This window comes from Ylistrum balloti, unplaced genomic scaffold (genome assembly GCF_031769215.1).
Source record: "Ylistrum balloti isolate Yb309-2 unplaced genomic scaffold, AGI_CSIRO_Ybal_v1 Utg371710, whole genome shotgun sequence".
Classification (NCBI taxonomy): domain Eukaryota; kingdom Metazoa; phylum Mollusca; class Bivalvia; order Pectinida; family Pectinidae; genus Ylistrum; species Ylistrum balloti.
The window spans coordinates 48,975-76,073 of NW_026782861.1; the positions used below are offsets into that span (position 1 = coordinate 48,975).

Below are 27,099 nucleotides of genomic sequence, written 5' to 3' on the forward strand. Positions count from 1 at the left end.
TTTTTAGAAGGCTTCGTGACATTTCTATTATAACGTTTATAACAATTCCTGTAAAATGCTGTGTAAATAGTTCATAAGAAGATACCATTATAGAACTGATTAAGATGTATCCTTTATATCATGACAAAATACTTAGTTTCGGAACTCGACCAAATTTTGAGAACTAAGTCTTAAGAAAATATTGCTTCAGAATCATCAAAAATATATGATCGATTCACTCCATTGAGTAAAATGTTATATTTCTTTAGAATAAACCTCAGTTGACATTACAGTGATAATTAATCAATTGATGAATACAACTTCAAATATTAAAAAACAATTCTTGGCAAAAATCACTTTGGAATGAAATGAAGCAAAGACATGTTATTAACTGTACCAATATCACATTCCTACAAGAAGTAGTTATTTACTGGTAAAACAATTAGAGTATCTATAACAGAGCATCTCGCCCTATTAGACTGCAAATTTTCAAAACAAAACAAAAAAAGATATTTAAGATAATGATTTCTCAAATGTTGTTTATGAAAGTCATTATTAAATCTAGGTCTCGTTAACTACATCAGGTTTCGAAACTTCATTCATCTCATTATTACAGGCTTCCTTGATACCACAGTACCACAGTTTAGAACTCATTACTTACAGTATCAATGGCAATATACATTAAGGTAAAAGTAGACAAAAGTTTACCTGAAATGGCTCGAGGGTCAGTTATTTGGAAAAAGTACCTTTATATCATTTCCATAACATTCCAACAATTATATATCATTATTTACAAGTTAAATTCGTTTAAAAGGGAGAAAGAGCTGTGTGGTGGTGGTGGTGGTGGTGGTGGTGGTGGTGATTGGCTGCAGGTTCCTGTTTTCCCGTTGTGACGTCACAGCATCATGGCCGCACATCAGCTATAGCAAGGCATGGAATGAATTCTATTGTCATTTTAGTTTCACATCACTCTATATTTTTGTTTTTGTTTTAAGACTGGTGGAAAATGATATCTTTCATTCGCTTCCATTTCACATCATATTGATGAAATGTTTTCCTTCTGTTAGCTTGATATGACAAGTTTGTAAGTTTATTTTTTTCTTACTAATATAGCATGATAGAGGTATCACGTGAATAATAGCACTTAGAAGTAAAGTAATGGTCCATAGTGTTTGCAAATACTATCTGTGAAAATGTAGAAATACAATTGCACGGCTCAAAAAATTATTTTTTAAGTTACAAACAAGTAATTGGAAAAACTATGCATTATCCTAAACATGTTTATACGACTTTTGAAAATAAGAATAGCTCCTGGGATTTTTACAGGTTTCACTTTATTTTACATATGCTATATGAAGCATAAATTACATCATCATTTTAATTATCATTCACTTATGACCATTGTAAGTCCCTGTTAATCTGCCTTTGGATTATCTCTGTTTATCTAGCATATCTTTTAATCCGAAACCCATTTTTAATCCGCCATCAATTGTAATAAATGTTGGTGTGCTTTGGTTGGTGTAACTGTGTCTTATCAACTTGTTAATCCGATATACCATATTAATCCGACAACCTATGTCAATCTGATTATCTCCTTTAATCTGACTCATTCTGATAATCCGACAAATCTAGTTAATCCGATTAACTCTATTGATCCGACTTACTCTTTTAATTCGACACCTCTAATCAATCTGGCTGACTTTGCTAACCCGACAGTTATGATAAACCCGATTATATCTGTAAATCCGACATGTCTATTCAATCCGTTAATCCGATATCTCTTGATAAGCAGACTTACTCTTTTAATCCGACACCACTAGTCAATCCGATTAACTATGTTAATCTGCTAGGTTTAATCAATCTGTTTTCTCTGTTCAATCGATTTATAGAATGGACGGAAATGTCTGATAACAGGGATTGCTGGATTAGCAAGGTAATCAAATTTAAAGAGTTTATTGGAACTATTAAGATGGTCGGATTAACTGGACTGTCGGATCTTAGGGAGTACTCGTGACGGATTAACAAGAAAAACAGGTAGACCAGAGGTGTTGGGTAACCATTGGCTGTCGGATAACTAGTGTTAATAGGATAAACTAAAGTTGTTGGAATACCAGTTTAACTGGCATCGTTTATTTTCTTATTCATCTATCATTCTTCAGCTGGAATTTTTCGACGAACATTTGATTTCTATAAGAACACGTCATATTGTTAATTATTTACATGAAATTCATATATTCTACCTTGTGAGATTTGAAAGATCATCATTCAAATTTCCAAATATCTTCCTGTTTACACCAATGACTGCACTTGGTCGATTCTTTATTGTCACGTGATAAAACCGGAAAATATGACTATCGTGTTAAGAAAATTGAAGCGGTCTGGAGAAGTTGATTAGAAATCGAAATGAAAGGAGCTCGACAATGGTAAGTTTCTTGATCAAGTCTCAACTGAAGAGCACAACAAACCAATCTTCAGATCTCCTTCAGAATGCTTTTGCTTTTAAACAAACAAACAAACGACATTTTGACAAAAGTAATTACAGTTGGATTCTTTATCACACAGTTATATGTGAGTTTAGAAATTCATTTTATTGTTTAGGAAAATAAACTCTTTAAATAAAATGACTACATATCTGCTTACAATGATGAAAAAGAAAACTCGTAAGAAAGATGTTCATTCTAATTTAGCTTTTGCTTATTTGGACCAAAATTTTAACAAATTACACAGTTTACAACAGATATTAATCATACCTAAACTTTTATATAAATATGGAGAGAGAGAGAGAGAGGGGGGGGTGGAGAGAGACAGAGACACAGAGAGAGAGTGAGAGAGACACACACAGACACAGAGAGAGAGAGAGAGAGAGAGAGAGAGAGAGAGAGAGAGAGAGAGGTGGTATAGTCCGATATGGTGCTGAATCCCTACAAACAAATGTTCGTTTGGTGCGTACTACTCGAATAGATATATGATCAATGAGGTAATAACGACAGTACGGACAAGCGAATTGTCAAATTTTCGAAGCAATCTGCCCCTTTACCAAGATACAAAATAAGATAGAAATATTGTATAAAATACATCTCATACATAGAAAACAAACCAAGTACAAAGTAATAAACTAATATCGAGGATGGCAGTGTAAATTTAGGTGTCTCCATAATCCCTTCAGCCTATGGACACCGAAGCCCTTTAAAAGAGACAAAAACCCTTCTTAAATTTGTATGTAAGATGTCAATTCAAACATATATTACAGTTAACAACAAATTGTTGATTGCGTGACAGCAGATGAAGATAACACTGAAACGGTTTTGTTAATAAATAATGACAGTTATATGGTAAGATAATATCTTATTTCACTCTTGGAAGTATGATAACTTATTGTAAAATGATCATTAGCCTGGTAATGATGATAATTTCCTTTACATAAAAACAGGATCATATGGTTGAAACATGCATTTTGTCCTTAACATAAACAATGAAAACAAATAGACGTAAAAAATCTAGGCATTATTATCGATTTCATTTGATTTTCACGACGTCTGTGATGATACCTGATGTCTGCGTATATCACGACGTCTGTGATGATACCTGATGTCTGCGTATATCACGACATCTGTGATGAAATCTGATGTCTGAGTATATCACGACATCTGTGATGAAATCTGATGTCTGGGTATATCACGACATCTGTGATGAAACCTGATGTCTGAGTATATCACGACATCTGTGATGATACCTGATGTCTGAGTATATCACGACGTCTGTGATGAAACCTGATGTCTGAGTATATCACGACATCTGTGATGATACCTGATGTCTTAGTATATCACGACATCTGTGATGATACCCGATGTCTTAGTATATCTGATTAATATGATGCATCGATGATCATAACCAAATTCCAGGAATGTATCACTTGAATTCAACAATAGTCAGAATGTTTAACAAAACTATTAACAAACGAATTACTTGATTACTAACATATGTAATTCTCCTAGAAGTTAGAAACCCTTTTAATCATATTAAGTGTTAAGTCATACAATAAAGTCCATTAATATTGCTATTTTGCCGTTTTCTTACCGCTGGATGCATGACGATAATTTTACAAGAGTCTCATTTGAAACAAATTCCTTTTAATTTTAGTGTGAATTCAGATTCTTTCGCCAGATTTTCTTTGTTGTTATTGTAAAGGCTACTACCAGTTCTTAAAATGGAAATATTTAACAATCACGTGTATATATATATGTGTGTGTGTGCGATTGTGTGTGTTGATCACGTGATAGATATATGTCTGAGATCTGTAATCTCATTGCTCGCACGAAACTGGTATGACAACATTTGAAATCGACACCAAATTACATTTCTTTTTCCCCATGTAACTGAAATAGAACATCTGATATCATATCACATTCACACAAAAAAGATTAAGGCTTATTCTATTGATTTGTATCTATTCTCAGTAACATTCCAAAATCGATACCCATATATATTGGTGTCAAGTATAGAGACCGATATCTACTGGATTAATGGTTTATACATAATATTAGAGTTTATTGTACCTAAGTCGCTGTTATGTGCGACAACGTCAATATGGCTCATATCAATTAGTTATAAATTAAGCCGATACAAATCTCACAAAGGGCGCATAATGAAGTTTGTAATACTATCTATATGTACACGAAAGTGTGTATAAAAGATGTAAAGGTATATCGTTTTTGATGTATTTTTTCCGAGAAAGCTCATTGTAATGACGTATTCAGGCTTTGCGATAATAAATATATACCATTTATATGAACATTTGTAATTGTTATGCTGTAAATGCATGTAAATGTCATCATTTTAGCTGAGCTAGTATTTATTAGAATGTCATTATCATGAACTCGTTGTCCATTGTTACATTTGTAATAAAGCCCAACACCGTTATGGCCTCTTGCAAATAGAGGTTCCAAAACAATGTTACATATTTGTAGTAAACAAGACATTACTGGAATCCCATACAATACCATAGTTTTATAGAATATGATATTAATCTTTTACTATTAAGGATATCAATATATTCCTAGATAAGTCAACTGAGAATCTATACAATAATATTTTACCAATATAACAAAAAGTCTATTGATTTAATACCTTAAAAATAACAGTATAACTGTTTGTAAATAATTCATATTGACCACTTCAAATCATAAATTGACTCAGTCACAAAGTTAAGTGAGACTTAACAAATAATTTTTGTCATTAACAAAAACAAAGAAATGTCATTTTCTTATCTAGATGAAATTTTAGTAATGACTTGTTTGTCCATTGTCCAAACGACAGTGTCAACACGAATCATGATATATGAAATAATAGATTTGAAAATACATTGTTTGACTCTAAGAATTTTTTTCAGGACCAATATTTCTTTTTGTTGCCGATGATTGTTAGCATAACTCTTTCACATAACTAACATATCTGGGGTTTCCATCCTATGACGTGTCCTTACTTTCTTTGATTGGTGGTGACCTACATTTTGTTTTGGTTTAAGGAATACTGTTTCTGTTGTCAATGTTGTCATATTTAAACGTTTTGTTGAAAACCTTTATTTCATAATTGAAACTCGATATATAACAACAAATAAATGATCTGAACAAATTTAAGCAGGTCTTTAAGTTGGAGGCCAGGTATTTTTATAAAAGTGAAAATAATAATAATAAAAATTACATTCAATTAAATCACATGAAAATCCTAAACATAAACCTAATGGTTAATGAAAAGAGGTCATTTTCCATATGGTTTATGAATTTATTTCAACGACAATATAATTATATTATTTTTGAAAGAAAAGGTGTTTACACAACATATATGATTTAAGATAAATTATTTTCTCAAATTCAGAGAGTATTCGCGACGGATTTCAATTTTTCTCAAAATCAAACATTTTTTTGTCACCCTTAATGTTTTAGTTATCTGGAACAATCTACTTTTTTGAACCAGTTCTTTTTCACATATCGTGAATAGACCTATCCTGCTTTAAAACACCCTTTATATGCTACAGTCGTATAACACAAAAATGTATAATTCAAGACGTTTCGTTCCGATTACAAAAGTACTCGGATACACGGCCATAAGAATGGATTATTTGGACAGTGTGTTTCCGAAACAAGCATTTAACTGAACATGTGTGTGTGTGTGTGTTTGTACTTGGAATACTGATCGATATGTCACAACTGTGTTGGCACCAAATTTACACACGCATGCGTTCACGAACACGAAAGTAGGACACTGGTAGCCCCCTTATGTAATGTGATGCTATATAAGGAGGTAACAATAGGTTGTACAATGGCTTAGTTGACCTCTGTTAGTGACACCCTGTATAACATGTGCCTTGGTTTACTTACATATCACACGTGTATCATGACGCGCTAAGAAGAAGAACTGCATGTGTTTGCTTACCACGTTTACAACCGAATATCGATTTTTTGGTCCCTGAGTTTAGCACAATACTTATGTTTTTAAACCAAGGGTTCTTTCCACACATGTATCCACAAGACAACTTAGTTCATGATCGAACAGAATCCCGGCCAGTGCCATGGAGTGCCGTGTGTGTGGATGCTCTCAGAACACTGTCATTTAGTGCAAATTTAGCATTTTGCTGACTTGGCAAATAAAGCAGATGGAATCAGTATTGGTGAATTGCTTGCTCTATTGTAGATTCGGTTTTAGACATAGAACCCCTTCTAGGACTAGGTCACTTGGGAAGAGTATTTGAAAAATTGGAAAATTGATTTAGGCATGTAAGTGTTTAGAGTATCCTTCTATGTAGGTCATATATAGGTCTTTTGTATACAGCGTTGCGAAAAAAACCCAATAATTGTAACTTTTGGGGTCATTTCAAAAAGACGCACGCTTTGTTTATGTCATGTATATTGGTCATTGGTAACACCTATTAAGACTATGGAATATGATATTAACTTTGAGGTGTGCCTTTATGTTACATATAAATAGAGAGGAGAACATATATATATGTTATGATATTTTCTTTATGAAAGAGTTCATCAATATATGCAGTTCTTGTATGGGTATCACCAATGAAAAATATATAATTAATATCTTAATCCTTATTTTGTTTTCATTAAAACGATCAGAAAGGTATATCGAAATCGTTTATTTCTTTTTAATTCGTGACTCTCTGCTTAACGAGTACGGAGCTCTATAATCCCACAAGGACATTTTATGCAAATAAATGTTTTCCTCGAAATTGTGAAATAAATCTGTTGTGTTAATGTGCTATTTATTTTGACCTACATCTATTTCCCAGTTTCAGTAATATCTACCTCTTATTTACTAATATAAGACTCTATTTAGTTGTACAATAAACCAGTCTACGAGGAGGTCTTATTGCATAGTTCGCTGGCAATATTTGGTTGACCAGTTATGCTAAGCTGCATGTGGATGGTTGATAGAAAACGCAGCTGTGTAAAGAACAGAGTCCAAGTATTGCCCTGTAGAAGAGGGGTCAATGCGTGACCTCAATAAACGAAGACTAGTATTTGATTTTTACCCTCAGCTGTTCATATGGGCAGACGGATTGGTCAAATTTCAGCATTCAAATACTTCTTTGACAAATAGAACCTAGCTGGTTTTTACTAATCGGGACAGGCACATCTAAAGATCACAGGTGGTCGAATTTCACTGTGATATGAAATAGGAAACCATCAAACTGACTGTCTCGGAGCATGTCATTGTCTCGCATCTGCCCCTAGACACATGTGGAGAAGACCGTAACACACTGTTGAATGACCTAGCTGGTGTCCGAATAATGGACAGATAGCGAGGACATGCATCTCAAAAACCGCCTTTTTCAATTAACCAATACCAGTCATTGTGTATGATACATGCTAACGTCATTGATTCCTCCTCCTCTCGAGTAAATCGACTTAAAATTAAAAACTGGAACGTCCTCTCTAACCCCTGACTAACGATGAGACACCTTAACACTTACTCAGAAAACTCATGATTCACAATATGATTGAATCATGACATTATTTTATATTTGTCTTGGAAGTGAAAAACCTTGCTACTAAGTATCACTATAGCCGGAAGTTGGCAATATATCGAATACTATGCTAGTCTTGCTTCAAGTTACTCTTTAACTCGTCAAAGACGTCCAATTTACCATATTCATCTGTTATAATTTGATCTAAAATCACAAGTTTATCAGTTCTTGCGTTGAGAACGTCAATAATATTTATATATATGTTTGAAATATTATCATCATTTCAATCATTGTCATCAATGCTATCAACATATCGATTAGTATTTTACACGTGTACGGAAAATTGCGAATTGATCATTTTAAAAATAGCATCAATAACCTTAGCAACATTGAAATCGACATCTAGACATGGGAGATTATCTACATCGGTAATACGTCTGATTTTGTAAACACCAGAATTATCGATCACACAAGAATCACTACTTACTGTCCTTTACGCTTCTTTTTCCATTGGTGTCTTAAACATCGATACCACTGATGTTTTAAAAATCAATAACAACGTCTAGATATGGTGTTGTAAATACCAATAATGGAGTCAGGAACATCAGGATTAGTGCTGTAAACACCACCAACAACAAATAAACATCAATGTTATCAACATCAGTGTGTTGTTTTCAAGATCAGTATTGACGTCTGGACAAGAGTACTGCATCAATATCTATTTTCTTGTTAACAATTTGGTGGTGTTTAGAATAAGAAGAAAGGGAAAAATTTTGAATTAATTTCAATAATGGATTAATTCTGTTCTAGTTATATTGCCTTACATAACTACTGTGATATTCCTGTGATAGACACTTGTATCAATATCAATATGTTCCCGTGATAGACACTTGTATCAACATCAATATGTTCCTGTGATAGACACTAATATCAACATTAATATGATCCTGTGATAGACACTAATATCAACATTAATATGATCCTGTGATAGACACTTGTATCAACATCAATATATTCATGTGATAGACACTAATATCAACATTAATATGATCCTGTGATAGACACTTGTATCAACATCAATATGTTCCTGTGATAGACACTAATATCAACATTAATATGATCCTGTGATAGATACTTGTATCAACATTAATATGTTCCTGTGATAGACACTAATATCAACATTAATATGTTCCTGTGATAGACACTTGTATCAACATTAATATGTTCCTGTGATAGACACTAATATCAACAATAATATGTTCCTGTGATAGACACAATTATCAACATTAATATGTTCCTGTGATAGACACTTGTATCTACATCAATATGTTCCTGTGATAGATACTTGTATCAACATTAATATGTTCCTGTGATAGACACTAATATCAACATTAATATATTCCTGTGATGGGCACTAATATCAACATTAATATGTTCCTGTGATAGACACTAATATCAACATCAATATGTTCCTGTGATAGACACTAAAATCAACATCAATATGTTCCTTTGATAGACACTAATCTCAACATCAATATATTCCTGTGATAGGCACTAATATCAACATTAATATGTTCCTGTGATAGACACTAATATCAACATTAATATGTTCCTTTGATAGACACTTGTATCTACATTAATATGTTCCTGTGATAGACACTAATATCAACATTAATATGTTTCTGTGATAGACACTTGTATCTACATTAATATGTTCCTTTGATAGACACTAATATCAACATAAATATGTTCCTGTGATAGACACTTGTATCTACATTAATATGTTCCTGTGATAGACACTTGTATCAACATCAATATGTTCCTGTGATAACACTAATATCAACATTAATATGTTACTATGATAGACACTTATATCAACATCAATATGTTCCTGTGATAGACACTTGTATCAACATCAATATGTTCCTGTGATAGACACTAAAATCAACATCAATATGTTCCTTTGATAGACACTAATCTCAACATCAATATATTCCTGTGATAGACACTAATATCAACAATAATATGTTCCTGTGATAGACACTAATATCAACATTAATATGTTACTGTGATAGACACTTGTATCTACATTAATATGTTCCTGTGATAGACACTAATATCAACATTAATATGTTTCTGTGATAGACACTTGTATCTACATTAATATGTTCCTGTGATAGACACTAATATCAACATTAATATGTTCCTGTGATAGACACTTGTATCTACATTAATATGTTCCTGTGATAGACACTTGTATCAACATCAATATGTTCCTGTGATAACAATAATATAAACATTAATATGTTACTATGATAGACACTTATATCAACATCAATATGTTCCTGTGATAGTATCAACATCAATATGTTATCAACATCAATATGTTCCTGTGATATATCAACATCAATATGTTCCTTGATAGACACTAATATCAACATCAATATATTCCTGTGATAGACACTAATATCAACATTAATATGTTCCTGTGATAGACACTAATATCAACAATAATATGTTCCTGTGATAGACACTAATATCAACAATAATATGTTCCTGTGATAGACACTAATATCAACAATAATATGTTCCTGTGATAGACACTAATATCAACAATAATATGTTCCTGTGATAGACACTAATATCAACATCAATATGTTCCTGTGATAGACACTAAAATCAACATCAATATGTTCCTTTGATAGACACTAATATCAACATTAATATGTTCCTGTGATAGACACTAATATCAACAATAATATGTTCCTGTGATAGACACAATTATCAACATTAATATGTTCTCGTGATAAACACTTGTATCTACATCAATATGTTCCTGTGATAGATACTTGTATCAACATTAATATGTTCCTGTGATAGACACTAATATCAACATCAATATGTTCCTGTGATAGACACTAAAATCAACATCAATATGTTCCTTTGATAGACACTAAAATCAACATCAATATGTTCCTTTGATAGACACTAATCTCAACATCAATATATTCCTGTGATAGGCACTAATATCAACATTAATATGTTCCTGTGATAGACACTAATATCAACATTAATATGTTCCTGTGATAGACACTTGTATCTACATTAATATGTTCCTGTGATAGACACTAATATCAACATTAATATGTTCCTGTGATAGACACTTGTATCTACATTAATATGTTCCTGTGATAGACACTTGTATCAACATCAATATGTTCCTGTGATAACACTAATATCAACATTAATATGTTACTATGATAGACACTTATATCAACATCAATATGTTCCTGTGATAGACACTTGTATCAACATCAATATGTTCCTGTGATAGACACTAATATCAACATTAATATGTTACTGTGATAGACACTAATATCAACATTAATATGTTCCTGTGATAGACACTTGTATCTACATTATTATGTTTCTGTGATAGACACTAATATCAACAATAATATGTTCCTGTGATAGACACTAATATCAACATTAATATGTTACTGTGATAGACACTTGTATCTACATTAATATGTTCCTTTGATAGACACTAATATCAACATTAATATGTTCCTGTGATAGACACTAATATCAACAATAATATGTTCCTGTGATAGACACTTATGACAACAATAATATGTTACTCTTCTCAACACTCAACACTTACTGTTATCAGTAACAATATCAACGCTAAAATCTTATTGTTATAAATTGCAGTAAGATGCAACTAAGATATTACTTTTATTTTTATCAATATTTAGATGTCCCTGTTATAAACTTCAATATTAACAATAAGATATCTTCATTTGAATTGACATTAAGACATTACTGTTAAGGACATCAATATAAACATTTAAGAATTCATATGTTAATATTAAGGTAAACCTGTTCAAAACACCAGATTACCCTAGATACATTTATATATCAATACCTATAACAAAAAAGTATCACATAATTACAGTACGTTCTTAACACTACCGTAATAGAATCTTATGAACATGGTACTGACAGATATACAAACACGCAGCTACTTAACAGTACCTAAAGATGAACACAAGAGAAGCATCTAACTGGAGATACATCCGGATATCCATCAAGAACAAGAATATATGCCAGAACCATTGTAACAAATGTCTAATCAATTCACTGTCCTTAACAATTCACCTATATACATTTCAAACAGCACAACAAATACATCTTATTTTTTATGGTTACTATTATTCAGTTACAATAATAATTAGTACAAAAATGTAAGTTTTTTTTATACGCATTGCATGATATTTTCATTCACAAAATTATGTTTATCTGTCTACATTTGTAAGTTTTACACACGATATAATAAAAGGAACTTATTTATCTGTGTTAGAATTTAATGTCTGCATTCTCGTTTCAACATTATTTTGGAACGATATATCAATGCATTTAAAAGTATTGAATGTTCTTCTAGAAGTTGACTGATCATATTCAGATACCAGCGAAATCTTCAAATATCAACTGTTTTATCATTTATAAGAGTATTATGAATAACAATATATCAATTTTAGTTAAATATTATATCAGTAAATCGAATATTCATATTTTACCAAACAAATATCAGGAAAGAAGCACCCTTATATAGTATAGATGTTTTATTTATTTTTATATCTATTTGATAAGTCAGTTCATTATTTTCAAAACACCATGATCTAAAACGCAACTGCATAATGAAAATTAATATATTTTATTTACATAATCTTGAGTTATTTTTTCAGTGAATGTGTCCACGTCCAATGGATAAAAAGCCAAGAACTGCATAGCTGTTATTTACAAAATAAGACCAGATTATAGGTGTGGGTGAAAGTTGGAAGAAGATATTTACAAACCACATAGTGATATTTGTAAACAAATGTGAATGGAAAGGGGAACTTATCTGATAAAACAATTACACTTTTAAGACTACGTAATTCCTGACTTATAAAGAAGAATTGATCATACATGTTTATAATGGCTTAACGCAGAAACATTGATAAGAAACGACTGCGTCTTTGCTTGAAATGTTTGAATTTGAAATTGTGAATTTTTGATAGTCATCACAATGTATATATATATGTTCATTCTAAGATAAGTTGACAAAGAATCAAATGCATTTTGAGTGTTGAAAATCGTTTTTTCGAACATTTGTGTAAATAGTTTTTTTTAGGAATTGTGAAGTCAGTTGGAATTGCCAAATACAAAGACATAAACAAACTTCTATTGCTTGGAAAGGTAATTTGAGCAGGTGAGATGTTCTAGTGTTATTTTACTATTGCTAAGCCAGGGCCTGACCTCCTTTTAACACGTTGAGAACATTACTGTAGTGTGTAAGTGGGTTCCTTGACCCGTGCTACACCCCTCAGCATGGCCGTTCAACTTCCGGTGTGGCCAGGCCAGGTCAACTAGAGCGAAATTCTTCATAATAAGTCGAACAGGAGATTCTCACACATGTGCAAACAACGGAGAGAACCATTCGACGTATTGTACGGGGGCTTTAAAAAGGGTAATGGACTTTAGAGAAACACAGTATATTTCAATATAAATGTGTTTCAGCATAGTTAATGTTTCTGATTAATGGTTGAGCGGCAACTCGGAGAGTCAGTAAACAACACGATTTGTTTATCTTTATTCCTTGACAGAAGTATCGTTTGTGTAAATAAACAAAATTATAATTCATATGTAGCAAGCAACACTAATCTTCAATATAATAGATGATAAAGCTATATATCCATAAAGCTGTTATGAAAATAAATTAATCTTCCTTGAATCAGTTGAATATGTTGGATATGTATAAATAGATATTCAGTGTAAATCATTCTTTTGTTTGACCTGGTATCTTTGGATTTTAACTTTAAATAAAATTCTGTTGACATGTTGTAATTTTCTGTTGTTGTTGTTGTTATATTTAACATTTTTATGTATATATACCTTAATTTTGATTTTGAATTGGAGAATCTTGATAAACATGACAACTTCTTACCTCACCACTCTTATAATATATACATATTAGCAAAAGAGATTCATTATATTAGTAAGCCTTCTTTACTTTTAAATATAATTTATAATATTACTGATTAAAAACTTCTTCTAATAGTCATTGAATACATCTTGAAACACATTGGATCTTAAACTGATCTTTAGAAAAATAAATCCCACATGTAAAAGTATCAAACCAAGTAAGAAATATCCAACAGTTTGCAAAATAAAAAAAATCATTGCATGATGAAGTCTGAAATCTGTTGTAGGGTATGTTCAATCATTATTATATAAATGGTATTTGATAATATGATCTAAGAAAAGTTTAGATTAGCAAATCAAGAACATATTTCATTGTAAAACATCTGGAAAATCATTTTAAAATATGACCAAAAGTATTTCACTTATGTATATACGCATATAAAACAATCACTTTTCGAAGTTTTTAAGTTAGAAGAATTAATATTTTAGTTATTCATTTTTGAAAATCCTTTTTTAAAACTAAGAATTTTCCATTCTATCATATTAACCTCTCATCCACGAATTCATAAAACTCCATAGAGATGCAAAGAGATATGAAACATTGATATGTTATTTCTCGGTTGATTCCCTGTAACTTTCATAACCGCTTTTATTGTAAAATAAATTATAACAGTCCTCACTAAGCTATCTTTCGTCCAAAATCTCTGAAGTACAGACGAGAAAAAAAGTATTCTATGTCAAATACGAGGATAATTTTAGTACAATAAAAGTATTATTTTGGATGACTTGTGCTGCGATAGTGGTCATTGAAGGCCAAAACAGGTCTATGTATATGTTAGTACACAGGGGGCTTGGGGCCTGTGCTGGTAGAGGGGCTTATTCAGGACACACAAGTATAACAGAGAGGGTTTGGAAGGAATAGCCTGTGCTAGTTAGGGGACCTATTTAGGGTAGTGAATGGGAGGGATATCTTTATGGCACAAACACACACATAAACATCCTGAAGCTATTTATAAAGCCGGCAACAGGGTCGTTGGACTTCCACTTTTTTACATAAAATATATGGGTTCTATGTGTATAGAAGTTGAAACGGAATACAAACATACCGGGGTATTGAACTTTTGTTTGAATACAAGTTACATTTAGTTGTATGTGAGAATAATGTGTTATATTGGCTTAATTTCTGGGTAAAAGTATCAGGCAATACTATGTATATTTAGTATCACAGAATAAACAGACAATGTAGACAGAACAGTAAATCATATACATATTTTTTATGTTCAGTATACTTTGGATTGCAGAAATGTAAAAAGTTAGAACTTTGTTTTAAAAATTTGATATATGACTGACACATTACGACTCGAAATTTAGATAATGATATATTAAATAATCACACTTATCATGGTTAATACATCTGCGGAAAATGACAATAACAGTATAGATTTGAGGATGTACATGTACTGTTATATAAGTATTCTTTGTCAAAACAAAGTACCTGTTGTTGTAATTGATAATTCGGTAACAAGAATATTGATTACATATTAAAATGGAATTGATTAATATATGAAATAAATGATGAGAAAAAGTTTTGTTTTGTTCATAAATTAGTAATTGGAAATTATCCCTACAGAATATGAGGAGCTAGGAGCCTGTAGTATATATGTTATCCATATATTGATAAGTATATTTTATCTGTATTAGGATGTAAAAAGAATGAAATGTAAACAAAAGATATGAAATTCATTACTAACAAAGAAAAAGATGTTTTATATGTATCTAATAGTGCAAAGTTAACAAACGAGCATTACATTGTATAAATAAGATTGATTAAGTCCTTCATATTCAACATGTATAAATTTTGTGAGCATCATATATTTAGTTAAGTAATGAACATTTATAGTTCAGAGGTTATTTTCGCGGAATGTAGTGTGCATTTGAGTATATTGTCATTTACATTCTAAATACCTACATATAATAAGAGGTACATTTCTTGCTGTCATTTATTTCTTTCTCCTATACCGTATGAAAATGTCAGCATAAACTACTGTTTTGAATAACCAATACTATGTTTATATGTAATAATATATTATTTAAATAATAATTTGTTGCAGGTATGTATACACAAGATACATAGAGACAACATGAAAGAGAAGGGAGCGCATCTTGACTTACCTGGTGAACAAAAACATCCTGGCTACCATCATCAGGTGTTACAAACCCCCATCCTTTTGCAACATTGAACCATTTACATTTGCCCCTTCTGCGACCTCCTCCTAAAACAAAAAATGTATGATAAATAACTGGTATGCTACTTATTCCTTACAAATCTTCATTCTAGTTGTCAGCAGTCAACATTTGATACAAAAGTAGTCAAAATAGCATTTAAATCACATACATTGTTTCATAAAGGTAACATTGTTGATTCTATGTGTGTTGCCCCTTTCTCTTTCAAACTTACCCCCACTCCGAGCGGCCATGTTGTTTCAAGTGACCGTTCCAGTTTATAATGACTACTGCTAAACCAAGGTTTCTGGACGGAAGGCTGGGTATTCTAAGAGTGGGTTTTCATACAAAATGACGTGTTGTTACGTTAGTTCTAAATTTGGACATATGTCACACTCTCCATAATCTGATGTATAATGCCAAATTTATATAGAATGACCTTAAGTAATAACATGCTGTTAAATGTTTTGTATGTATAAATATATTTTCATATGTTCAATTGGCAAACCCACGATTAGGCGATACCAAAAGGTCATATCCAAATATTTTTACGTTTTACATCTGGAGTATCACTACAGATTTTAGTGTATGTAGGTATATTTACATTTCAAAATATGATACCTCTGTTCGACATATATGCAAATACGGGTGGCACATTTCGGTAAAGGCAACAATCCATAGATTCCTTGTGAGCTCATCCTCGACAATAGGACACCACTAGCCGATAAACGTTGTTGTCCTTTCCGTAACACATGTTAATCTATTAAAATATATCACTTATGATGTACATACGATTGAAGTAACATTGACCGATGCTAATGGTCAGTGCTTCCTATAGTGGCCATTTTTTGCTGATACCCACATTTTTTACACATCAATATAATGTTATTGCTAACGGTTGTGTAATATAACTTCTACGCAGTTTACATGAAAATAAATCGATGCAGGTGCAGCGGCGCTCTACTAAACGTACATACTGATGTGGTAACTCTTCTAACCATGGAGTCAAAAAGTTGAAATCAGCTGTTTGGCTCAACAATAATGGCGATGCGAGGATTATTCTGCCGACAAGACGACTCTGAGACAAGGGGGAACGGATTCGAGGACCAAAGGGCCAATTTTATGTGATAGTAAGCATACGTATTATACAAGCAAAGAATATGTAAAACGGAATTCACCTCCATAGTCTTCCATCGCCCTGCCGTCATCGGCAGCTTGGTCTGTCGGGGCCAGAGGCTTGTACAGTGATTATATATATGTACATTTTATCCAGTGGTTTTTACTCCTCGAGTCTTGACGAAATGAATAGTGTCGTTGATTTTAGACGACCTGCATACCTGCAGTCGTTTAGTTAAAATTTTGTACTATATACCACACTTAAATTGTCGATGAGACCACTTCATTTCAATATCCCAAACATCATTACGTCTGCCAGTGTCTTTTCACCTTTTAGTCCACGGATTTGTGTCCATTATACTGCCCCTGAGGCTAGCTAGCGGTCAATTATCGAGATGACCATTCTCTTACTAGGTCATCTATGTATCACTGACCAACACATATTCATGCTAAGACCATAAGCGCCGGAGCTGCTTGCCTACACTGCGAGAGACTCTGTGTTGTGTGTATGATATGCGTACATTCAACAGGTCACAGGCGCTTGCGTTTTACTGAAATCCTCCGTCCTTTGTGATACCGACGTCCCAGGTATGCTTGATCCGTGTTGTTCTATAAGGTCCAGAAATGCTTGACCTCACGAACTGGTCAAGGGTCACTTCTCTGCAGTAGTCAAGTCGAAGGTAAATAGTACATCTTCTTCCCGTTACTATGGTAGCGAGCTGCCGAGCATTCTCACTGCTTTCCAGGTCAAGCTGACGATATATTCAAGCGTGCATTGGAAATATACAAAAAATCGCGATTTCAGCCGTTTCGGTTCACTGAGTTCTACAATCTTATTGTTGTCGTTGCGCTTGTATATGCCCGAAAAGCGTACACAAATCATGTAGCATCACAATCTAACATTATGTGGTCAATATTGAAACGACACCATGACCTCCTCCTATATGAGCCTTTAGCTATGACTATCCTATCTGCAACTGTATTCTCAGTTTGTTACTTATACAACATCCGGTGTGACCGAGAAATAAGGTCAACACGTAGAAAATTCCTGACATTATTAGAATATTTAAATAGACTATTTTAGATTATATCAGTTAGTTATAACTACCAACAATAACGAACACACATAAATATGTAAATAATAACTACACAATTTCTTATGGTTTAACATTTGTAATATATATCATATGAACAACTGAAACTATAATATATATAGTGTGTCTTTCATTTACGATAATTATCAGTTGGATGAATTTATATAAATAATATGGTATGCTTAACTATTATTTTTCATATGTATCAAACATTCCACAATCAATATTTTATTAAGAGGATTCAAACATGTACCGGTCATATTCCCGTTGATATTGGGAAAGGATATATCTCCCGTGTCGTTCTTAGATGTAGAGGTCAAAAGGCGGTACTAAAAGGTCAACGTAATTTCATTCATATTGCCTCCCCACTCTCAAACCCCAAATAGTACCAACAATTCATATTTATGTGAAAAGTTGTTTCAAAAACGGAATTGAAATAAAATTCCTCTCGAAAAATATTTTCAAAATGTTCTTTTAGATGTAATTTTCAATATTTTTCTTTGTAGATTCCATCATTTATCAGCCGGTTTAAAGAATGCATCATTCGCCCGCCCACTGAATTATGGTTAAAACCCAATCGGTAAATATTCATGAGTAATATTGTAGCCAATGGTTTAACCAGGGGCGTCATCAATCTAAACAGCTGTGGAGCGAAGAATTTTACAATCTCATAAATATTCATAACACACGTGGCATGATGCAATACCACCTAATGCCATTTACATTAACCGTCTGTGTTTTATTTTTCTAATGATCTGTTTCTCGAACAAACTTAATATGACGTCATTCCTTTGTGAATACAAAGTGTATGTTAAACATTGATATATCTCCCCGGTTATAAAAAAAGATAAACGTTCTTTTTTAATACTTTTACAAATTATTTTATTATTAACCTACCAGCCATTGATATTCACCAATATATATTCTGTTTCGAAGCACATCAATGAATATCAAGTAAATTACATCTTCTAGTCAAAATCAAATCAGTTTAATTAAGCTTTTCTTATAGAGAGTACCTGCTATATAAAAAAATTCAGAAATAATAATAATAATAAAAAAAGAGTATAAATATTTCTTTGTAAGTTTTTGTTTGATTATAAACACACAGTGTATGTGGTATAGAACCCTATATACTAAGTTTGGGTAGCAACGTGATAATGAGGTCACCAATCCCTTCGTTGAAACAGCAAAAATTAATTTAATATTGTGATCTCTCTTCGTGATATTTTCCGCTCACACTTCATAACAAAATTTAATGTTGCCTGCCTCTTTTTTCCTAAAGTCTTCCAGAAACAACTCGTGCAAAAATAATATCTGAAAACTCGGATTCAAAATGATCATAACACCTTCAGGTATTTTGAAATATATTGTGTACATTCAGAAAACTATGTATATACGAATATATAACATGTTACATTTCTATCTAATGGGTGTCGATATTCTGTTACAAATTAACAATAAATATTTAAAAATAAAAAATAAAATAAAATACTAAAATCAGAATATAGAACACTTACAAAAGATTGAAGCACAAGGGGAAGAAAATCACAATCATTCGCCGGTGTAAAATATAGAATTGAAAAGCGTTAATCCAACAATATAGCAATGCCAATATAACAGTTAAGATATAACATAAGGATCATATCGTATTTCTTATTTTAAAGTCACTTTATTGGCAGAATAACAAAAATGAACGACTAGATAGGTAATATGAATTTTCATAAAATCAATTGCTACAGAACAAAGTAGGATTCAGATAGGTAAACTATATTCTAAATGGGTTAAATAAATCTTAAGTCTATTTGATAACAAGATTTAAGCCTGATACCATTAATGGTTTAAATCAGTTTTGATCATATCTGGTTATAAAATTACATTTTCTTTTTTGTTTTTGTAGTTATGTGGATTTAATCTCTATGACTGATTTGAAGAAAAAATATACTGTTTAATGTTTCTATCGCCTGTTTACTATCATCAACACGACCACATTTAAAAAAGTATACACTTTGCGACAGCATAAATATTTTAGAAAAATGATTTATGAAAACAAGAAATCACCAGATGTATAATATACACCACAACGGTAAGGACAGGCTACGTCATAATTCCAAGTATCTTTAGAACGAGAACCTGAACTGTCAGCAAAGGTAAAATACAAATACAAGGACTTTTCTCTTCATCAATCTCAGTTCGATAAGAAAAGGATACCAAGTAACAATCAGTAAGCTCTATAAGCGCTCAAATTTATGATCTTTTTACATGTTGAAGTTTTCTCAGTATTCTAGAGCTTGTTCTCAATATCACGATTTTTATGGAAGATGTCGGGAACTGGCAGACACTCTCATAATAAAGGGTTTCGAGAGATGAACATTGATGAAGTTTATACTATAGTTTTAAGGTCGTTATAACAATCACATTGAGAAAGTCCTATGTCTTTGTCATTTATGACGTTGGTCGCGTTTGATGCTCGTTTGTAGTGGTTCTGTTGTTGTTTACCTTGTTTTCTTTTAGGAATGTGAAATTGCTGACTTTGATTGACCAAGATTTGCATGTCCAGTGTCGTCTTTAAAGCAACAGGGGCTTGCCGTTCCGAAACTCATTGTCTCTTTCTCCTTACACTTTTTCATGAGTCTCTATGCATAAATTTTTACATTTTAGTCGAATTTGTGTTTGAATGAAGATTTTATGAACACGTCGGTATCAAATATGACGAGTTTGAAAATGTATGAAAAGTTGTAGAATGTACAGAAAGCCTATATGTAATGTATCACTCTTGGTATTGTTTCAGACAAACAAGAACTATGAATATTGCAAAAACACGATGGAAGCCATCAAGAAGATATGATGTGACAACAAATTAATAGGACCAGAAAGAGATCAAAACAAAATTTGAAAGACAAAAGGTTTGAAGAGACACCACAGGGAAAGGAAAAAGTAGACCAAAAGCATCAGGAACAAACAGTCCAGTAGAGAGGCTATAAGAAAGACGATGACAACAAAACGAAATGGAAGTAAACAAAAAACGTGTTGGGGAGACAAAACAATTGTAGTAAGAAAGAATTGTGAAGACATCAAATCAAAGATAAAATCAGAAATTCAATTATTAGATTTTTTTCCTGGTGTTTCCCATTGATCATTTACTACATTAATGAGTTTAACTAAGGATGTCTATAATAATACATGACCACTTCTAGTCCTGTCCCTCAATCGCAGAGCACTTCATTGTGTATGAGTAGAATTTCATTCTATTCTGATTACAACTACATTTCGTTAAAATCTGATATTACAACCATATTCCGTTAAAATATGACAAACAGTTTCGGCTTGCACTTCAGGAAAACAGATTTCCAGAACATTCCATTCCGATTTTTCTCCTGTTTTATGTTTTGGGTTTTTGTTTTCGTCTTTCTTCTCCGTTTGTGCCTTTGATCCTGTTTACAAATTAGATAGAGATTAAGACCAGTGATTCAGGGCCGGTACGAGTCTTTTGCTTCATCAAGACACCCGCCGTGTACGTCTTTATCTGATAGTGTAAGTAATACCATGTTATTAAATGAAAACCTGGTTGATAAGAAAGGAATCACAAGGCATTTTACTTCGAACAAATCTAACACAATATGCAAATACGACGAAAAAAAAGTACCCGTCTGATGCTTTTTCTGTATAACATATTTGTTATTACCAAAATTAAACATGAAATAAGTTCGTCTCAGAGAGATAAGACTTAACACATTCTAAATGCTGTGAATTATCAAGACTGGGGACAATAAACTTATTCATAAGAATTTAGACAACCATATCCGAAGACTAAAAGACATCCATTATTCCTTAGAGAATGATAACTAAACTAAAAAAGAAAGCATACCCATTTACTGAAAGATTCATTGTAATTTAGATCCTAACTACCAAAGACAAGACATTTTCGTGACGTTTCATATCATAATGACTAAACATATATCACTATGCTGAACACCACTATGGCTCAAATAGGGATTAAATGGCCATTATCCAAAAGACAAAAGTTGTCAACAACTTTAAATACTAAATAAACCCTTGATTAACAAAACTTTCCAGTTTACATATATCTGATAAGGGGGACGTCAAGTACGTGGTTATATTCGGAAATGTGACACTATTCGCATACATTAAAACGTCGATAAAACAAGTATATTGAGATTATTGAAAATTGCTCTGATTTTGAGACAATATATTAACACAAACAAATTTATTATAATAAAATGTTGGCCTGGTCTCTCTGTGTTCTGGTAAGCTTTCATAGGAATTCCTTCTTCACATCTAGCTAATAATGTTTCTGTAGTAGCTGTTTTCATGCATAATAGAACTAGTTCCAATTCTCAGTTTTTTTCTGTGTGAAATAATCCACGTTTTCTCTCCTAATACTTTACACGAGATTCCACCCTTGCCAGAAAAAACCTGTAAAATGCTGCATCATGAAAGGAGGAATTACGGAAAAGTATCTGTCAACACCAGAAGTCCTCGTTAGCTATGAGTAATTAGGTACACTTAAGTCTAAACTAAACGTAAACTACCCTATCAGTATTTCCCCAATTGTCTGTCATAATTGGCAGGGCCAAGGCCATTTGCCGAACTTAACACAGTGCTCACCTTTCCATTTGTTACACGAGGTACTTATTTTACGACGTTTCGAATAGATTAGCTAAATAGTATCAAGACTACGCTAAAATGGTGAGGTCTTATGGAACATGGATAAACTTGAGGATAAATTTAGTTTATCCAAGACTACCATGACTCAGAAAATTACGGGCGCTTTTTATGAGAGGTTCAAAACAGGAAATTGACATTAGCAAATATTTGAATCAAGATTCATGTTTCACATAATTTCTAAAAAACGTTTTAGTAACCTAAATTTAAATTTAACTATGTTAAGAGAACATCATACTCAAAATAAGACGAGCTGCTCCAAGACCATTGACAAACTATATACTAAGAAATATCCGCCGTTGGCTCCTTCAAGAAAATACCAACATGGCAATAAAATCATACTCCAAACTCAAAGTCCGTAAAACTAGGGCAAAATATAAACAAGAAAGATTTAGATGGAAATCCTGCAAACAAAAGAGAATAAGATCAGGTGTTCCGGAAGAGTAAGCGTAAAGCTAAACTACGTCGAAAGTGTCCTTGTATATAGTAACAAGTTCTGAATTCAACTTAATACCGCACCGCAAAAATTCAAACTTTCTAATACAGACATCTCAATAGAATCTGAAATCTTACTCAAAAGCGATAAAGCAAAGAAAAATGTGAACAAAAACATTAAAAACGAAGACAAAGTTCCAGAGAGGAATAAGACCAGGTGTTCCAGAAGCCTTTTCAGTTTCATCAACTACGCCCACGATGCGAATCTAAATGTTATTAAAGAAGTCGCGTCACAAAAAAAAAAAAAAAAAGGAAGTAAACAACCATAAGGCATTATTTTTTTAATTGTCGATATCGATGAATAAATAAGTGATTTGCATCTTTCAGTATAGTATAATCCAAACATGATTTAAATTACATAATACATCTGATTCGTTATTCTAGGACCCGTCAGTGATGTTTAGAGCCTAATTTGAAACCTCGGAGGCAAAAGGAAAATCAAAATGGATCAGAAGAAATGTCAAAATCTTGATAAGGAAGTGCCTTAATCCCACACTTCAATAAATTCAACATATATGACAATTTCAAAAGAATGCCAAGCAAATTCGTATGTTCTGTAGCTTGCCGTCCTTCAAATTTTCAGAAGGGGCTTGCAGGTTACGACAAACAGTGTCTAACACCTTGAATATCGATATTGTACAAAAAACACTCAAACGAATGACATCTTTCAATGCAAATTTAAAACTTTATCAAATTCATATCGATATCAATATTGTTAATCAGTTAAGTCGAATCATATTCGCTTCAAACTTTGATACATATTATATTCAGAATTCTTCATGTCTCTTGCCCCAACAATGTCCTTATCTTTCGGTAAAACATTTATGTCATTTTAAAAAAAGTTCGCGGTGAATTTATTTTTGTTCAATTCAAGAGCATTCTAAATGCACGGATTAACATGTCGAAGAAATCAGAATCAGATAAAAGTTGGTATAGATTATTAATACTAGCGGTTTCGAGAGCAAGAAACCAGAATTAATCAAGTACAATCGAAAATATATATTCCACGAAAATATAGTAAGAACCTTTCGGTAAAAAGTCATATTTGAACAAAAGTTTGAATAAACTATATTAAAAAATAAAGAGGTTTACTACAAAAGCAATGTATAGAAAGATGTATATGTAGAGAGGTTTTATCACATATACAGTGAAAATTTACAGACTAACGAACACTACAGAGGTGAAGTTCTTCACAAGCGAATGTTCACATTTTCGCCAAGTTACGCGACTAGTATAACTAATTCTGTCTCTTTGGCTCTCCTTCATTCGCTGTTTATCCTTTCTTTGTTCTACTATATGCTTATCCTTCAAACGGTATCTAATATCCACAGCGATCATCGCATTATATCCTCTACAGTTTCATTTTTCTTTTCTTTTTTATCCAAACGTCAACAGAGGACAAAGCTGGAAATCATATACATTACACAAAGAATCAAGATGACACCAAAATATGACGAAAGGCAACATAAACCAAGGTCAAAATCAGATTTGAATACCGCAGATTCACAAGTCCACAAACGCCAACGTGCATATTCGTTCAATTTGGTATCATTAAAAGATATGTTTACAAGGTCTTCAGAATACCTCGTCGCATGTAAACTTTCACCAAAAGATTTCTTATCTTCAGATTATCTGTCCTGATTAATAAAACTATAAGTTATACTTTGTTTCAATATAGGACGCTGCTTATACTACGTAAGTGCATATTTATTCACAAGCTTATTGTTACTGTGTTTTATCTTCAAATGTAATAAGAATGACTTTTTATTAAAGCACTATATATCATGTCATTCAAATCATTAATTTACATAAAATATTTAGATATACATAATTGCTTTCAAAGTTTGCATGAATGAAAATAACATCCATCAACAGGACTCGTCTAAAATGCTTAAAGCCTTAAGTACCGAAACCTCAAGAACCAACTGAAGAAAATCAAAATTGTTTGAAAGAAATATCAAATCCAGATGAAGATTTGCCTTAATTCAATAGGATATTTTCAATTATCATACATATATGCAAATCCTGAACTGTGCCAATATTTCAGTTTTCTTGAGATTAGCATTAAAAACAGTATGTTTACATGAACTAAATGTATAATTATTGTGACGCCATTGCCTAGCAAATTATTTACAATACGGTCCTTATAAGAATAAAAAAAATAGATTCAAAGACGTTAAAAGTATTAAATAAATTATCAGGTATGCATCTTTCCGATGCCAGAATGAGTATTAAGACTATTTGTTGGGTTACATTATCAACGAAATAAATTTTTCACGAAACAGTATTTTCGTGAAAAAGGGAAATTGCGCCCTACAAAAATATATAGTTTTACAGAGTATGGTTTTATGTTGAAGAAATTGGCACAATTCTTTTAAAACAGGTTAATTATATTCTAAGCAGGTATCGGTAATGAAACATTTCTTAAACCAGGCTACTGTTATCCTTAGAGGAGATGTATACAGTACAGCACCCCATGCAGAAATGGAAATATTCTGGAGGCATATGCAAAGAGTATATTTTTATCGAGTTTATAAGCAATTTCATTCATTCATTATTGCATTAATCTATTCTTCCCAATATTCTTTATTCTTCCTTGGCACAATACCCCTCAACCCCGTGTAGGTTTTTATATGATCCTTGCATATTGCAAGGACGTAAATTCCAGAGCACACGATTATTTATGGTACAATCTGTTAAACGACTGATTGGAAAGTCAAAAAGTGTGACGAACGATAGCTAGGTTATTGATGTAAGGATAAATATACGTTGCATTAATCAGAGCCACTGAAACCGGAGCTGGGCGGCGGATTATATATTATAATACAGCACGTAGCGAGCGATAGGCCGTACTGAGACAGGGCAAAACTTATTATCATGTGACATAAAACACCACAGGCATAAAATCGATAGAAATGAGTTGAGCGTCATCGACATGGACACACATAGTTTGTTATCGTAGTAGGATCAATAGCGAGTCTAACTTAATTCGTGTCTGTACGAATAGAATTTATAGATTCTTGACAATAAAAGTAAAGCCGGTCAATAGAGAAACATCCGAAACTGATTTTGAAAATTGAATTTTTCTTTCACTGATGAAAAGCTTTCCTTTATATTCATGTTTATATAAAGAAAGAAATTTCTGAGATTATGCTTTCAATTTAAAAAATGTCACCTATGTGAAAACATTTCTATTCTTTTACTTCATGAAACATTTCTATTCTTTTTCTTAATACTTATCAGAGAGTCGTTAATGTTAAAGTTAATGACAATTCGTATTGAGGAAAACAGTTTAAGACATATTTTAAAATTAGAAATTTATACGGGTTACAAAAATTTATTGTAAGGTTTTAATTAATGCAAAATCGATGGAATCATTAGACTCCAGGTTCAACATACATATTTTTAATCTATATTAATTTACTGTAGTAAAATAAATCATTTTTCAATGTTAGTTTTTAAAACTGACTTTTCAGACTTTCTGAAGAGGTGTTCAATTTCGGGGACCTAAATTTTAAAAGGTTTTCGATTCTTTACAAAAATTAACCAAATTTGCGAATAAAGATA

At 32.2% G+C, this 27,099-nt stretch overlaps 1 protein-coding gene and 1 long non-coding RNA gene across 2 annotated transcripts in view; one reads left to right on the plus strand and one right to left on the minus strand.

Annotated features, from left to right (window-relative positions):
- The window catches only part of LOC132563414 (protein lin-28 homolog), a 50,326-nt gene that overhangs the window by 15,156 nt on the left and 8,071 nt on the right, over positions 1 to 27,099 (minus strand). The window contains exon 2 of the mRNA XM_060228175.1: positions 16,094 to 16,194. Within this exon, the coding sequence (XP_060084158.1) occupies positions 16,094 to 16,194 (101 nt within the window). The remainder of the gene's footprint in view (positions 1 to 16,093; positions 16,195 to 27,099) is intronic.
- On the plus strand, positions 17,186 to 21,457 carry LOC132563415 (uncharacterized). The gene is made up of 2 exons (XR_009554795.1): positions 17,186 to 17,274; positions 21,143 to 21,457. It is a non-coding gene; the product is annotated as an uncharacterized LOC132563415 (long non-coding RNA).